Below are 16,854 nucleotides of genomic sequence, written 5' to 3' on the forward strand. Positions count from 1 at the left end.
GATAAGTAGGGACAAAATAGATAGATGGATGGTAACTAATAGTATTCGTCCATTTTTATTCAACTTCACTGATTCTGTAGTTTAAGTCTACCTGCTACACAATGATCTCATAATCTGCTGAAACCCTTTAGAAATTGCATTATTGCCATTTCATGCATTATATGTATATATCACGTCTGTCTGAAAACAAAAATTAAATATAAATAAATATTTTAATTTTAACTTCATAGGCCTGACACAATTAGAAAAAAAAACTCCTTTCTTCATCTTGGAATTGCACAGCCAGTGTCCTCAGCCGTTTACAACAAAGTCAAGCCGCTGCCGTGTAATCAGAACGGGAACTCGAGCTGTCCCTCACCAGGTCGCTGTGGCCCCACTCATTATCTTATCACCTATTGTAACCCACTGTAATTCCCCTGCTCATGATTGATGATGTCGCTGTCTGATTACACCAAGACAAAAAAACCCTAAGATCACCTTTCACTCCAGTGGCCAACTCCAAGAGTTCCATGAGGTCTGCTGGAAGGATGATGGACCAGGAGCTGTGCAGCCATGTTGAGCTTCTGTCATGTACACATCAGGTTTTTATAAACTCTGAACAAGAATCAGCACTCTGCTGTAAAACAGTTCATGACATTCTTTTACCGACGTAATTAAAGACTATTACCTAATGGACAAAAGTCGCACTGACTTGGGGTGAAAGTAATTACATTTTGGTTAGACTGTCTCATGTTTGATTGATATGGATGGTAATTTTCTAGATGTACCTCACAAGACACTGATCAGTGTGCTTCTGATAAGGAGCACCGTGTGGTGCTGCACAGAATGAAGTAAGAAAGCCTCGGTATAAAACATTTAGACTGAAGGCTTCTCTGCTACAGATCATGTCCCTGGCCTGCCTCGAACAAATCAGATAGGTAACCTGTGCTCTTTTTAAAAGAGACAGTGAGCCTCATCTCTCCATGCGGCAGGTGGAGACAGATGCCTCATTATCTATACCACAGGGGACAAAACAAGCCTGGGACCTGACGGCCCCCCCCCCACTGGCATTTAGTTTCCAGTGCGCTGACACAAGGAAACCCTGGACCATCGCCGGGCAGCGCTCATCTCTGACCTCAGTGAGTGTAGGTCGCTCGCAGAGTCACATTAAACTTTCAGAGGACCCAAAGGTCCCCATCAGGAGTGTTAACAGCAGCATTGTCCCAGGTCCCCCTGACTCAAATGGCCAAGTGTAACAAGGCACCCCCTCCAGTGGTCAGGACTGCATCACCCCCCCCCCCCGGCCTGGGTCCGTAGATACAGTGACACCCTTCAGCTCCATCTGCAGCTCCTTTGACTCACATAAAGCGGCAGAGACAGGAGATTCAAGAGCATGCTATGTTACTTATAACATGTATGTAACTTTGTAATTTTAACATGTTGTCGCCTCTTGGCCAGGACTCCCTTGAAAAAGAGGTTTTTAATCTCAATGGGACTTTTCCTGGTAAAATAAAGGTTAATAATAATAATGCTCCTTGTGTTTTACGAGCTGCACTGACACTCTACACCTATGGAAGACATTTGATGGCTTGGACTCCAGCGAGTAATGAGTGAGGGCAGGTGTGGGATCAGCCTGAAAAGATAGAATTCACACTGAGGCAGCTGATCACATTAAAGGTGAGGTTCACCTGAGCAGGGTGCCAACTAAAACTTAATAAACACATCCTTCCTATCTTCTCGCTTTGGCTTTTGGGGGTTTTACTTTAATCATCATTTAAAAGGTGTTTTCTAAACACCCTTGTAAGTAAATGCAGTTTTAATCTAGATTTTTAATTTTTTATACTTTTATGCTTAGCTTCAAAACGTCTCTTAAAATATAATTTATAAAAATTCTGGAATTTTCCTGCTATTTCTTTTTTTTTTTTTTTGGGGGGGGGGGGGGGGGGGGGGGAACGAAAATAAATCACCTCACTGACATCTGCCAACTTTTTTGTTTGACTGTTTGTTTTCAATCCAGGATTGCCGATCATATTATTTTAAAAACAACAACGACAACGACAATATTCAAAATGAGCTTATTTTGTAGAAACAATGAAAACACCTGCTCCAGATTTTATGACATCACTCCAACATGCAGCAGCTTGACAGCCAGAGGAAGCAGACTACTGTCCACACTGTGATGAAGGTTTTATTTATCCCTCTCAGAGTATGGAAATTTTTTATGTGAGCTATTTTTTTGATACAAATACTTTTTTTTTAAATTCACTTTTTATTTAACTCCAGACTTATTCACTCATCCAAATCATTCCAGACTGATCTGAGCTGCACAGAATAGCCAACTCTGGCAAAGGCAGTCCTCACAAATGTCACTCAATCCACAGATGCACGTATTCGGTTTTCTTTGCTCTTTCTTCATGAAATGTTGAATAAAAGAAATGTATTTGGAACATGTCTGCAACACTATGCAAAAATTATTTTTGCATGCCCTTTACATGAATGTTTGATTAAAGTTAATGATTTTAATAATAAAAGATAGACAATACCATTATGAAAACACCAATTCAGAAACTTCCTGATTAAATTTGATTAAAATTTTTTTACAAATCCCCATTGAAGTATATTTCTTCTCCATAATATTCATATTTCCTCTACCATCACGCAGCTTATATAAACAACATGAAGGAAGAGAAAAAAATCTCTTCCTTCATGTAGTTATTATGAACTGTGTGAAGGACGAAGCCTGGACTGATTTTGATTTTAAGATGATATTTCAACATTTTTTTTTTTTTTACCAGATTTCTGATTTCGTTTTAAAGTTCAGGCCAAAGTAGATTTGTTCTTCGTGTTTCTTTAAGCATGGACAAAGAATTCACTTTAATTCAGTATATTAATATAACGCCACACTAACAGCTGTCTCAAGGTTCTTTATATTGCAGAGTAAAGATCTTACATTGTTAGACAGAAACCCTCCAAATCAGAGCAAGCCCTTGGCAGCAGTGGGACAGAAAAACTCCCTTTCAACAGGAAGAAACCTCCAGCAAAACCACGCTCAAGGAGGGTGTGATGGGTTGGAAGGATTTGGTTTTTCCTTTGGAATATCCAGGAACTCATATCGGCCTGTGTCATATTATTGAATTATCCTCAAGAAAGGCTGTTCTGACCTTCTGTTGAGTGTTTTTATCACCAGGTGCAGAGATTTGGCTATGGCCAGTTTTTATTTTTATACATTTGTGGTTTGTTTACTCTCTGAATTAAGTTCTCTCAGCATTTGCTTAAATGATTTCTTAAATTTTCTTTTATCTTAAGTCGAAACGTCAGGACAAGGAAGCCTATAAGAATACATGTAGTAAAAACGACATTTCTACCGGTACGCCGTGTGGAAGACCTCTCTGCTGCTAGCTCAGTGATGCGAGCTCTGAACATTTCTACAATTGCTTCATCTACAGCAGTCTGTCATTGAGCCAAGCTGTTATAGGCATTTCGACTTCTTTTTAAACACCTTCTTGCTAATTTCTTTGATCTTCATTAAGGCAGAGGACAGCTTTCAAGCACTTTCAGCCCCTCCATCAACTGCTTCATCAGACACTCTGTGTGGGTAGTCCATTCCTGCTAGCTCCAGTACTTGATACCATGAACAGGCTGACATATGCTGGAAATTTAATCTTAATCTTTAATCCTAATCTTTATTGTGACTCTGTTTACTATAATTACACCTGAGTCACCTGGTGTATAAACAAGAATCCCTATTCACACTGCGCTGTGTGATCTAGAGAGAGCAAGATACACACACAATCATGTATTTTGTGTTCATCTGGACTGCTTAGTTTGTATAAGGAGAAACTCTACTGGTGACACTGATGTCACTTACACAGCACACAGCTGGATGCTAAAAATGCTAAACCAAAACTGATCTGTGTTTCTAAACTGTATAAGAAATATACAAGAAATAAATAAAGAGTTAATGAATGCTTTAGGCCTGAAATATTCAATAATTTTAAATACAGCAGGTAAAATTAGTTTTGAACACGTCACCAGTTTTCTAAGTAGATGTATTTCTAAATGTGCTATCGAGATGAACTTCTCACCAGATGTCGGTAACATCCCATCCAAACCACACATGCAAAGAAATCAAACCTATATTTAATATTTTCAATACTTTTGAAAAGTATTGAAAATATATTTTTCAAAAGTTAAAGTGAACAAAGGTAAGCAAAATCAGAGGACACTAGTTAAGCTCTGTAAATGTATTTTAGTTACTTAATTACAGTTGGTGGTTACTGGATATTGGGGGCACTTACGACTTTTTGTGGGTTGCCAAAATACCCAGAAACGCTCCAGCGACTTTATATACATCACATGTTTAACATGAGGTGAAACAGAACAAAAAAGGTTTGGTAACCACTGGTTTAATCTTTAACATGTTGTATTTTATCAGTTCACTTTTTTTCACCACATCATTCTAAACCTAAATATGAACAAGTAAATCAAAGTATTTTACTTACAGTGGTGAGTTGAAGCCTGGCTGGGTGATACTAAGGGTGTACCAGGACAGCACTGGCATCAAAGTCTCTGAACTATTCTGGCAATTATTATTATTAAATTTGCTTTTTTCCCCCTCACACATTTATTTATATGAAAGTTTACAGCCATTAAAAAGCATGGTTAAGATTGGTCCTTTTCAGTGCAAAGGCAAGTCTACAGTGCATTCCTGACTTTAAATTTATATAGAAAAAACAAAAGCATTTCCAAAAGTTTAATGCAAAACAATAACTTAAGAAAATTAACTTTTATTCTAAATTGTAGTAGCAATGGAGTTGGCCCTGTTTTCAATCATAATCAAACTGATTAAACTCTGATGTTTATGTGAACAACGAGCCAATAAAACCATCAGCCAGTAAAATAGAGGATTTGGTGCCATCTAGTGATCTGACACTGAATCAACAGAAACTTGAACAGCACAAAATCTGGAATAATGGGATATGATCTAATTATGGCAGTTACTAAAAAAAGGGAAATATGTGTGTATATGATGCTTGTTTTTAAAATCAACAGCTGATTTCCATCTCCTCTCCTTTTTTGAGTTTTTGAACAAGTGAGACAAAAAGACAGAGGTGTCACTTTCGCTGCTCGGCTGTCTTGTTGAGTCGTCGCTGTAGCAGGTAGACAAACACAGCAATATTCACGAAAAACTGGATTAAACCTATAGAGGAAATGCCGTAGTTCACATACAGGAAGCCCCCTATAGTAGGTCCAACTGTGCGAAGCAGAGATTGAACAGATGCGCACAGTCCCAGCATTGTGCCTGCAAATGAGAACAAGATTAAAACTGGCAATAATTCTTTACACTATTTCACAATAGGTTCACCTGTAGTTTTCTAAACCATTTTATTTGATATTTTTACATTTTATCTTGGAATGCTGGAGTGTCTTTGCTTCTTTAAGTTTAAAGCAGCTTTATTCAAATGCAGTCACACATCAAGTGATCTAAAATAAAGCTTTTTAAAAGTAGAGCCTGTCAAACACCATCTGGTTGTAATAAAGTAAAGCGGGATGGTCTCACCTGTGTCAGAGGACGGTACACTCTTGGTGAGCATGCTGTCTGTGATGGCATTAAACACACTGAGAGAAAACATCATCGGGAGGATGTTAAAGCAGAACTGCCACACATTCTGTATATATGCCTGTACAGAGAAATATCAGAAATAAACAGTTTTCAGCAAGGGGTTCAATGGCACATTATATTCATTGCTAGGTAATTATGTTTAATAGGGGTTGCTGTCACAACGAGTCCAAAGAAATGCCTGCAGCAGAACTCTAATGGGCTGTGCTATTGATTAAGTTTTTGCTCTGGATTTCTATGAGGATTTTTTTTTTTTACCCATATTGTTCATATTGTTTCCTGCCCTCCTTTTAACTGTTTCTTTTTATTCTGTCTTATACTATTGCTCTGACCAACTTTGAAGGACTTTGGTCAACTTTGATGTATTATTATGTGCTATAGAAATAAATTTTGATTTGATTTGATGACACTCCCCAATTCAGCTGTGAATCCAAATATCTGTCTTAAGGGGCTTTGGCAGTGTGGCAAAGGGGTTAACTGATAGTGAGGCCTGTTAGGGGCAGCACCATGTACGAAACATGTAAATGTGGCTGTTAGCATATTGATGTATCAATTCAAAGCTCTGCTATGAATTAATACAGTTTTACGCCCCAGTCACAACTGGTGGTTACCAACCACTTGGCAACCACCAGTTGTTGGAGAAAATTGAGTATTTCTCAACTAGTTGTGAGTGGTTCACAGTCCATTGGAAGTCCCAGCCATGCAGGCCTAAAAGCAGTCACCAAGCACTTGATATCCTCTGGTCACCGAACGCTCTCCATTTAATGTTTGCGACGGACATTTTCACCTTTCACTTTTTCAAGTTAATTAGTTGACATTCCTTCCATGCAAACTATGAGTGGCCGCAGTACTCTAGCAGCAACCAAACCAATCACAAAGAGGTTTCGGCTGCAGCAACCTGTTTGTGACGGATTTCACCCGGTGCCAACCAGCAATCTCAAGCTGTTGAACAAGCTCTTGGGCTCTTATCTGAGCTGCTAAACACCAAGAAACATGAACACATTCATAATAATAAAACAAACAAAAAAATACCCTAACAAATTCACACTTGTACTTTTTTGAATACTTGTTCACCTGTATACAAGCACAATATCACAGAAGTTCAATACCAAGCAATAGTAAAAGTTGTAGTAAGATTTACTATTAAAAAAAAACCTCATGGTAAAAAAAAAGGGGGGTTAAAACTTTTCATTTTATTTGCATCAAACAATGGAAACATTTTTTTTTTCATCAAGCTAAGACAAGAGTTTTGCTTCTTAAAAAGAAAAGCTATGGAGTACTTGAGTGAATACTTTCTCTCTAAGGGGTGTGTGCTTATGTTTTGTGCATACCTGAGCCAGTCCCACAAAAGAGGACACTCCAATGGATAGAAGCAGCAATGAATTGTCAGAGTATCTTGCCGTAAGCCGACCGATCACTCCTCCTTGAATAACCTGAACAAACATCTGGGTTTTGCTCATTTCATCTTGCAGTCTGGTATAAGCTTAAGCTCAACCCCCCAACATATCACATACAGTCCATTTGAAAAGTTTTCAGATCCTTTAGAGTTTTCTACAAAAAAAATAAAAAGTGAATCTTTTAGTCAGTGACCACTGGCTTCTTGGTAATCTCTCTGACAAAGACCAGACTACTTAGCTTAGCTATATTGGAATATCTTGGACGACTGTTGGTGGTTCCAAAAGTTCCCCATCTGACAATAAGAGGCTATCACAGGTTGGGTTTTTTTAGTCTGACAACTGCAAGACCTTAAACAGATCTGTAAGTAACTTTCCTAATTCATGAATTCAACTAATCACAGGTCTAATGAAGTTATTGAAGCATATTGGGGACTGTTGTTTCATGTAGGAACCATCAGAGATCAACCCCAAGTGCGAGCAAGGATACGTCTGCAAACACTGTGTTTTATTCTTTCAGTTGTTAAAGAAAAAAGAAAAACAAACAAAATACTCCAAAAACCTGTTCCTTAATTTGTCATTTAGTCTAAATTCAACAAGTGAATCATAAGTGAATTTTGGTCTGTAATATAACAAAACGTAGAAAACTTGAAAAGGCTAAAATGCACCAATTCATTTTGGATTTCAGTCTTACCATTTGGACGATGCCAAAATAGGCCATCAGGTAGCCATTCTGCTCAGGTTGCAGCTTAAAGAACTCCAGTGCAATGATAGAAAACATCACTTGAAAAATGCCTTCGAGCACAAAACAATTTTGTTAGATTTACATATGATTTATGATGACACCATCAAAGTTGGCTTTGTGTCTCTTTGTGGCAATTTAATTTTCTGTTTGCAAAATGTTTTCAGGGCTGCTTAAATGGCCTGTAAATGGCCTGTATTTATATAGCGCTTTTACTAGTCCCTAAGGACCCCAAAGCGCTTTACATATCCAGTCATCCACCCATTCACGCACACATTCACACACTGGTGATGGCAAGCTACATTGTAGCCACAGCCACCCTGGGGCACACTGACAGAGGCGAGGCTGCCGGACACTGGCGCCACCGGGCCCTCTGACCACCACCAGTAGGCAACGGGTGAAGTGTCTTGCCCAAGGACACAACGACCGAGACTGTCCGAGCCGGGGCTCGAACCGGCAACCTTCCGATTACAAGGCGAACTCCCAACTCTTGAGCCACGATCGCTTAACTTCAGTGCTGGCCTAATATGCTGATTTACAATGTTACAGTTGTATTCAAAGGAGCTTGCAAAGAAAAGCGTCTGGACTTCTTTAAGTTGCTTGAAGACGTTTCACCTTTCATCCGAGAAGCTACACCTTGGCTCAAGATACGCCTTGGCTCAGGCGATTAGAGGATCATCAGGGGGTCCTTTTGTCCCTCTGTGGGGGGATACTCCCACTAGGTTTAAATCTGGGACTCCCCACCATTTGACGCTTCTCGGATGAGAGGTGAAACGTCTTCAAGCAACTTAAAGAAGTCCAGACGCTTTTCTTTGCAAGCTCCTTAGATTACGATGACCTGGATGACTGAGAACCTTCACAGACATGTTACAGTTGTATTTATCTTGAAGTTATTCTTGGTGCCATTTGTCTAAAGCCTGCTCCTGTAAGGCCAACTTCCCTTTACACAAACTTGCTTCCAATTGGCTGCTCCTTGCAATTCCAGAAGGTCCAGTTGGGGCTTCTGTGTACTCTGCCTTGTTCTCAAATTATCGTGTTCACAAGGTTTTCACAAAACTTCAGGATTCAAACTCATCAGAACCTTTTAGTAGAAACACCTATGGTATCAATTTGAAACTCCTATGTTGCCTTTTTCTCGAGTTATCGCATTCACAAATCTGGGGGTCCATGCTGCCCACCTGCCTGCCCAGCAGGGTGATGACGAACCCCCATCGAGCCTTTTATAGCTGAGCCATCACAAGAGTATGAAGCCTGAACATTTGGCTCACAGATGTTTGACCAGAATTATTTAAAATTTTGTCCTGGTTTAACATGAGCATCCACAAATTTAGCTACATATTCATACCCATTTTAATACACATAAATGTAAATGAGCCCAATCAGAACATATCACCATAGGTAACCTCCAAAAACAAAATGGCAAAAAAGAAAAACATTTAAAGAGTGTGTAACTTAAACACAGTGATATTAGGAAGAGACACAACATTTGTATATTGCAAAGGCTTAAACCAAAACATCTTCACACTTCAAGTCTCACCTGATGGCAAACCTGCGACTATCTTGATAATGAAAGTCTGCATCACTGTTGGAAACTTCATCAGCCTCGTAATCTCACTCAGATTGAATACTGACTTTCTTCTGTTGTCATCTGAAGTAAAATCAAAGTGCAAGAGGTACAATTACCATCTCATTATGTGTTATGTGTTTCTACCAATAAGTCAAGGTAGGATAACATGTATGTAGAGAAGTCCCAGGGAAATTTCAGTGCTGCTCTCGGATGAAAGGTGAAATGTCTTCTAGCAACTTAAAGAAGTCCAGACAGTTTTCTTTGCAAACTCCTTTGACTACGATGACCTGGATGACTGAGAACCTTTACAGACATTCCATACCATGGCTTTGGATTATTTGCAACCAAAAGGTGACTCTCTCCAAACATCTCTAAAAATATAGATGTATTACCTTTTTTCTTTTTAAAATACATCTATATGGAAAAGAATGGCACACTGCAATTTTAAGCACATTTGAGTATGTAATTATGGAAGATGATACAGTAACACAACATCAGAGACTCAGTGGTATTCTGATAATAATCTACCTGGATTATTACATGGAATTTTAAAGACTGGCATCAACGGTTTGCTATGAGATGATCCCAAATGTGAAAGAAAGAAAAAAAAAAGTAAGAGCAGAGTCATGGTTTTTTAAAGAAAAAAATAACAAAAACTATGTTTGAGTGCAGCTGAGAGTGACAAAATCCAGTTGAGTAATTTTTATGTGTGCAATGAAGACCGCTAGATTCAAATTACCAGCTCATCCCTGTTGTTGTGATCATGAAGCCAAGGCCACTTTGTACCTAGACAGCTGAGACCATTAGGTTGAAAAGAAGTAGGTATGTCTTACCTGTAGTGTTGCCTCTGGTTGTTTCAGCTTTTGTATTTTTGGGGATGAACTTTAAAACCAACAGCAAGCTGAAGGCACTCCCTGCAGTACCAAAACATGCAGTAAACTTCTCCCTGAGAAATACAAAGTAAAGGTGCTGTATGGGGGACACTTTTGGTAAACACACACAATGACTGAATTCCATGTTTCATAAAAGCGCAATATTCCAACCTAAGCCAAAATGTCTTCCTAAACCAGAGATGTTTTTTATTTCCTTTGGCTCTGTCAAAGAGTCAATGGTTGCTCAGGTTGGTTTCACACCAGTGCTGCTGTTAATGATACACACTGTGACACTAACCCATATAGTTTGCTCAGCTGTCCGCCTAATGTGGAGCCAACTATCATACCGATGCCAAAACACAGACCAAGCTTGGATAAGGCGTCGGCCCGTTTCTCAGGTTTTGTAAGGTCTGTAACAACCATTTGTGATGCTGCAGACACAGGTGGGACAAAGAAGAAAATCAAGTGAAACTTGATTCAGGATAAATAAAATTAACATTTAGAATAAATCTGAATAAATGTAAAAATAGTTCAGCCACATTGTTAGCAAAGGATAAAAAAAAACGGTAGGTTTGATGCTCACCAGGGAGGACATGCATAAAGACTGTGGGGATTTTATGGATGAACAACATGGCTGGAGTGTCTGCTGTGGCCAGCAGCAGAAAGAAGACAACAGTTGAAGCACATGCCAGGGACAAAGCTGTCCGTGCCCCAAATAGATCTGCAAACCTGCCAAAAAAAAAAAACAAAACAGACCCTACAGTCACATTTTTCTACACTGTGTTCCGACTGTTGGCAAACAGTAAAGAGCAATGTCCAAGCAAAAAATAGCGAACAGAAACTCACCTTCCAAACATTGGGCCCCCGAGCAGCTGAATAACTCCAACTGTAGTTTGCAAATAACCAAACCACAACGTGTCGAAGCCGAGCTTCTTTGCCAAATACTATAGAGAGCAACATAAGTAAGTGACCGTTATTTTTTTGTGACAAGTGGTCACAAAACCGAGTAAAATAAATAAGGAAATTAAACACCATAAAAACAATACAAAAACAATTTAAGATCAAAACGAAAATAAAAATCATTAAAAGTATCAAAGAAAAGCCTGATTAAACTAAAAAAAGATTCTTAACTGGTTTTAGAAAGAGTCCACAGAGTCAGCTAAAGTTAATTGTTGCGAGAGACTGCTCTAAATCTCTGCCCTTTTGTATGTGGAATGACCATTAGATTCTGAGCCTGTCATCAAAGCCTACAAGCAGAGGTGTGCTTGGTAGAAGATAAGGCAAACAGTCCGGAGCCTGGCCATTAAGTGCTCTGTATGTGAAAACAAATTGTAGAATCTACTGAGAGCCAGTTTAAAGAATATAAAATGGTAGTGATTTGAGCTCGGCTGCTGAATGTGTTAATAGTCTTATTACAGTTCCCTTGCTTTATTGCTTTCGAAAGACATTAATGAGAATTTACCCAAGCCAGAAAACAAGGCATTACAGTAATCTAAGTGCAATGATGCAAATGCATGACTAATTTTCTCCAGATCCACCAAAGAGACCATATGTTGCAATTCAGAAATGTTACATAAATTAGAAAAAAAAACAGGAAAAAGACTCTCCTGGTAAGATAGACTTTACTGCCAAAACCCAGAGAAGAATCAAATATTACACCAAGACTTTAAACACTGGATTTAACTGCTGAACAAAATGAACTAAGACCAGTTTAAGACGAGGTCATTGTTACAGAACCAATCACTAAACAGTGGACTATCCAGCTGTTGGACCTTAAAAGACATGTACAACTGAATGTCATTAGCATAGAAGTGATAATGAGTGTCAGAAAATAACTTGTGTCTTGACAGACACAATAAAAGTACATCCTTGTTTATGCCAGTCAAGAGTTCGCATTCAAGGCCTTCCTCTTTTTTTTTTTATTGATTCATAAACTTTAGAAGAACTGTGAACTAATACCCAGCCAACATACCAAGGCCAACATTGGGTAGATGTGGATGAACTGTGGGGGTGTGTGGGCAGGGCAAACCCACAGTCATCCCACCCAAGACCCAAGTGGGTGTGCTCACACAGGAACCACAGCAGTTTTGCCCTTTAGGGCCCCTGTATGGGTTTTCTAAGGGTAAGTTCACTTTCTGTATTGATGTTGTGGGGCAAATTTGCTACTGCTAGAAATGTGCTTAAGTCGGACAGCAGGGCCAAACCCCTAAGATCAGCGGGACCTTCATTTCTTTTCTATAGAACCATGAGCCAAAACACATCGCACTTCTGCAATGATAGTTTGGAAAAAAAATAATTTAAAAAGCAGAGAACTCCAAAAGCACCCAACCTAAACCCTACTGAAGCTGTTTTCACACATTAACTTAAGTTTTTTGAAAAATTTTGTCAGAAGCGTTTGTAGCACACAACATCACTACTGTACATATATCAGTTTGGGCGAGAGGACTGGGAGTGTGCAGGACACAAGACGAACACTTGTTTTCTCATTAGGGTAAATTGGCACAATATGATAGGGAGTATCTAATTTAATCTTGGCATTGTCACATGCACCTTTATCAGATTAAGAGAAAGGTTCAGAACTGCATTTGAGCAAATTGCTTCAGATAGTTTGGGATGAGCATGTCCTTGGAGTGAGGGTAAAGTACCCAAGACATGCTCAGCATATGTAGGAATTATTTCAAGACGGCTCAAGGTAACCTCATGAACACCCACAGCCATTATCACAGAAGTGGCTCCTTTGTCTAAACATTGTGCAAATATTTTTCACTTTGAAACACATTGGCTGGTTTGCTTGCCTAGTTCTGTGTAGGTTATCTCACAATTTAAATGGACTGTTTTGCTGAACAATGCAGAAACACTGTCACTGTGGCACTCACCTGGCCCGAGGTAGAGCTGCTACCAGTTCAAACTAACTTCTTTTTATAGGATATCTTTAGCAGCAGAGTCATGTCATGTAAAATGGAAAGTGGTGACAGAAAAAGAGCTAAATGCCAGGTGAATCAATTTGATTTAAATGGGTTGCATTGTGTTGCAGGTGAACATTGGCCTTATTTGAGGAAGGTGGTGCTGCTGGTGTTAGAGTTGGTGGAGGTATTTGGTGGCAGCAATGAGTGTCCTGCTATGCCTTTTTGTTTTATCATATCTCAGCTTTGAGTTCAAAGTTGGGAAGATTTTACGTCACAGAATGAGAAGTTTTAGAGTCACTTATGTTTACTGCACTATGACTAGACTATGACTAAATGATGTGTTAGCTTATATTTTTAGATTATTATGAAATTTAAATTTCTGCCAGTTTCCTGCTGCTTCTTTTCCAAAATCCTTAATTTACATTTTAAAACATGATTATTTCCATTATGCCACATACATGTAGTTCTATTTAATCTATCACATTTAAAAGCTTATAGTTAAAAGGCGTTTTGATGCTTCCAATCATGTAATTTTGACTCCTGTTTCATGTGTGATAAGTGTGCCAAAAACTACAAATTTGTGCCCCTGGAAAGACAATAAAACATTAACTCATGTACAAGTGGCCTTTCTATGTGGAGCTTGCATGTTCTCCCTGTGTTTTCTTTCTAGCTTCCTTCAACAGTCCAAAGAAATGCATGGGGTTCGGTTAACTGGTGATTCTAAATTTGCCACAGCTGTGAATGTGAGTGACCCAAATTAGAATAACTGGAAGAAAATACATGGGTAGTATTCGATAATGCATTTCTATACTGCAGATTTGTTTTGTGTATCCAAATCTGTTGACTAACTTTATGTTTTCGATCACTGCAGTGGAACTAAATTTTCAATATCTGTTCTTAAGTATGAAATTTAGTAAAGATCCTAAGATTTAGCAATACAATACAACACTTTGCTACGTGTACATACTGGCATAGTTCTCATCCATACAAAGTATAAATACTGCCTATGTTCCTGAACAGCCACATATCTGCTGCTTTAACAAAGTGAATTTCACAAGTCTGGGACTAATAAATGTCATCTTATCCTATCTTATCTTGTCACAGTGATTAAGCACATTTCAAAGCAGGATGCTTCACTGTGTGTCACTGATATTCAGTGATATGAATACCCCTTCTCCAGTGTTTACTATAAGTGTATGTAATAGCTACTGTTAGTGTTTCATATAAGACCAGTGGTCATTCTTGCACTCTTAATTAAAACGAGATTTTCAGCCATAGCATTATCAACGTCAGTAAATCCAGCCTCAATCATAACTGTGCGCACTAAAGGGAATATAGGGACATTTCAGCTTCTTCTTCTTCTTCCCGTGTCATATACTCACAGGGGTTACTGAGAACTGTAAAAACATCCATGTGATATCCAAAGCGGCGATGAGATACACAGCGTAAATTGTTGTCATCCTCTGTGAATCGTCTGCGACATTTGAGGAAACAGAAGCTTTGTCCGTTTCCTCGTTTCTTTCACCTCTTCGACTCATTTTTGTTCCTTGCTGACAACAGCTGTAAAAAAAACCTTAATGTGTACTCTCTTCAACAAAAGTAAACTGGCAGACAAAAACGTCATTTGATCTAGCGACCTCTTGCACAAATTGTTAGCCAACCGGTACTCTGGTTGTACTTTGGAACATAAAGGCGTTACCAAGTTTGACGTTAGTCGGTTATGAAGATAGTTTCCGGTCTTTACACTGTTTGGTCATCGGTACAGGCGGACCTATCGCTGTCTTTATCTACGTATCAGCCAGAGCAGCTGCTAAAAAAAACAGCAATGGGCACGTAAACTTCTATGAAAGAAAATCCTCAGGAAGTGATGCTTTCAGGAACTCCTTCTAGGCTCGTACATTAAAGCATTTTCGAGATCTGTCATTTTCCCTGTCTCGTTTCGAGCATAACATTGATGTTGTTTTTTTAATATGATACAAAACAACATATCACATGTCAAAACTGTAAGATCTTTTTTATTGAAAAATATATATTTGGGTTAATTTGTTTCTCGCTTTTTATAGCATTAGAGTTATTCAACAGTTAAGAGCCTCGTTTTTGTGTTTTATCATTTTATACTGTGCCAGTGTTTCAGTGAGAAACAGGTCTGTTGGAATATCTGCAGAATGGTTTTTGACATTCTCTTGTTAAAATTTGTGGAAATTGAGCTCCCAGTGCCATTCAAATGTGTTGTTTTATACATCACTGAGTTTGAAGTGGGAGGTGTGGTGTATTCATAATTGTCTCTGGTACATTTGTTGTATGGGCAGTATGTGTTCGTTGTTTGATTGTGTAATTACGCGTTACGCACTGGCAATGCATGCCGGGAGATGGTAATACAGTGAGTAAAGAGTTGGTCTTACCGCACTACCACTAAAGTTAAGTGATGTAGACCAGCGGGACTATGCTAAAGTGAGAGATAGCTTCCACAACTTTTTCATTGTCAGGAAAAATGTTGTTTATGAGCGTGCACGTTTTAATATGCGCAAACAAGGGCCGAATGAGACTGTTGATGCATTCATGACTGACTTGCATGCATTAGCAGAGCACTGTAATTACGGACCGCTCCACGATGAGCTGATAAGAGACAGAATAGTAGTGGGCTTGGCCGACACGAGGCTGTATGAGCTCATGCAGATGGAAAAAGACTTGGACTTGGATAAAGCTATAAATATGGCCAAGCAGTCAGAAGAAATCAAAAAGCAACAAGGTAAGGGCAGAGGTCACTTCCTGTTTTGGGAAGTAAGGTCAGAGAAGCTGCGCATGGTGACGGTCTAGCCGTGTAAAAGTCAAGCTAAGAAAGAAGAAATAAGCCCTAAGTTCCAGTTACACCAGTTTGTCTACTTGCAGGCCAAAGTGGTATGTTTGTTTATATTTTGTGAATTTTATATTGTAATATGTTTTAATGCTGAAATATAATTTTCTTGTACATTTGTATTCACCAATTCTACGGTGTACCTGTACGTTAAGAGAAGCACAGTAAACATCAGTAAAGAAGAACTCTCGTGTCTCTCGTGTATGTGTACAAGCCGGCATACAAATGTAATGCAAGTAAATGCGAAAACAGCTGACAGAGTGATGCAAAAGCACGACAAAACAAAGTTCAACATGTTCAAAAATAAAACTGTCAAAACACAACAGCAATATAGCAAGAGACAAAGTAATAAATGCTACAAGTGCGGAGGCTCTCCACATCCGAAACCCGAGTGCCCAGCAAATGATGCAAAATGTCATTTATGTGGAAAAAAAGGTCACTACCAGCGCATCTGCAGACAAAGCAAGACAGTGCAAAGTATTGAGGAGGAAGAGGAGCACGGTTTCTTCCTAGGCTCAGTTTCCAGTGACGGCCAGGCGTGGACAGCCATCATACAAGTGAAAGATGCAAAAATCACTTTCAAACTGGATACTGAAGCAGATGTGACTGTACAGGGAGTGCAGAATTATTAGGCAAATGAGTATTTTGTCCACATCATCCTCTTCATGCATGTTGTCTTACTCCAAGCTGTATAGGCTCGAAAGCCTACTACCAATTAAGCATATTAGGTGATGTGCATCTCTGTAATGAGAAGGGGTGTGGTCTAATGACATCAACACCCTATATCAGGTGTGCATAATTATTAGGCAACGTCCTTTCCTTTGGCAAAATGGGTCAAAAGAAGGACTTGACAGGCTCAGAAAAGTCAAAAATAGTGAGATATCTTGCAGAGGGATGCAGCAGTCTCAAAATTGCAAAGC

General features: G+C 39.0%; 1 protein-coding gene across 2 annotated transcripts; it reads right to left on the bottom strand.

Moving 5' to 3' along the window:
• Positions 1-2,728: 2,728 nt before the first annotated feature.
• slc67a1 (solute carrier family 67 member 1) lies at positions 2,729-14,927 on the bottom strand. 2 transcript variants are annotated; one of them, XM_085460770.1, is made up of 11 exons: positions 14,780-14,927; positions 14,463-14,640; positions 11,021-11,118; positions 10,758-10,903; positions 10,473-10,605; positions 10,136-10,248; positions 9,273-9,383; positions 7,688-7,788; positions 6,931-7,032; positions 5,540-5,660; positions 2,729-5,281 (listed from the first exon to the last, which is right to left on the bottom strand). In XM_085460770.1, the coding sequence occupies exons 2-11, from the start codon at positions 14,616-14,618 to the stop codon at positions 5,094-5,096; spliced, it is 1,269 nt and encodes a 422-aa protein (XP_085316896.1). In that variant the 5' UTR covers positions 14,619-14,640; positions 14,780-14,927; the 3' UTR covers positions 2,729-5,093. The 2 variants fall into 2 exon arrangements, with proteins under 2 accessions (XP_085316896.1, XP_085316890.1); XM_085460764.1 differs by lacking the exon at positions 14,780-14,927 and having other exon boundaries at positions 14,463-14,769.
• Between the last annotated feature and the right edge of the window lie 1,927 nt (positions 14,928-16,854).

This window comes from Copadichromis virginalis, linkage group LG1 (genome assembly GCF_057382275.1).
Source record: "Copadichromis virginalis isolate Kocher_CV1m ecotype Utaka linkage group LG1, C_Virginalis_male_GT1.1, whole genome shotgun sequence".
NCBI classification, from domain to species: domain Eukaryota; kingdom Metazoa; phylum Chordata; class Actinopteri; order Cichliformes; family Cichlidae; genus Copadichromis; species Copadichromis virginalis.

Coding starts and splice junctions, on each gene's coding strand:
- slc67a1 (XM_085460770.1), bottom strand. CDS start 14,618: ATGAGTCGAAGAGGTGAAAGAAACGAGGAAACGGACAAAGCTTCTGTT. Junction 10,606..10,757: donor CTTTATGCATGTCCTCCCTG/GTGAGCATCAAA, acceptor CTGTGTCTGCAG/CATCACAAATGGTTGTTACA. Junction 5,661..6,930: donor CTTTTGTGGGACTGGCTCAG/GTATGCACAAAA, acceptor TTCTCTGTACAG/GCATATATACAGAATGTGTG.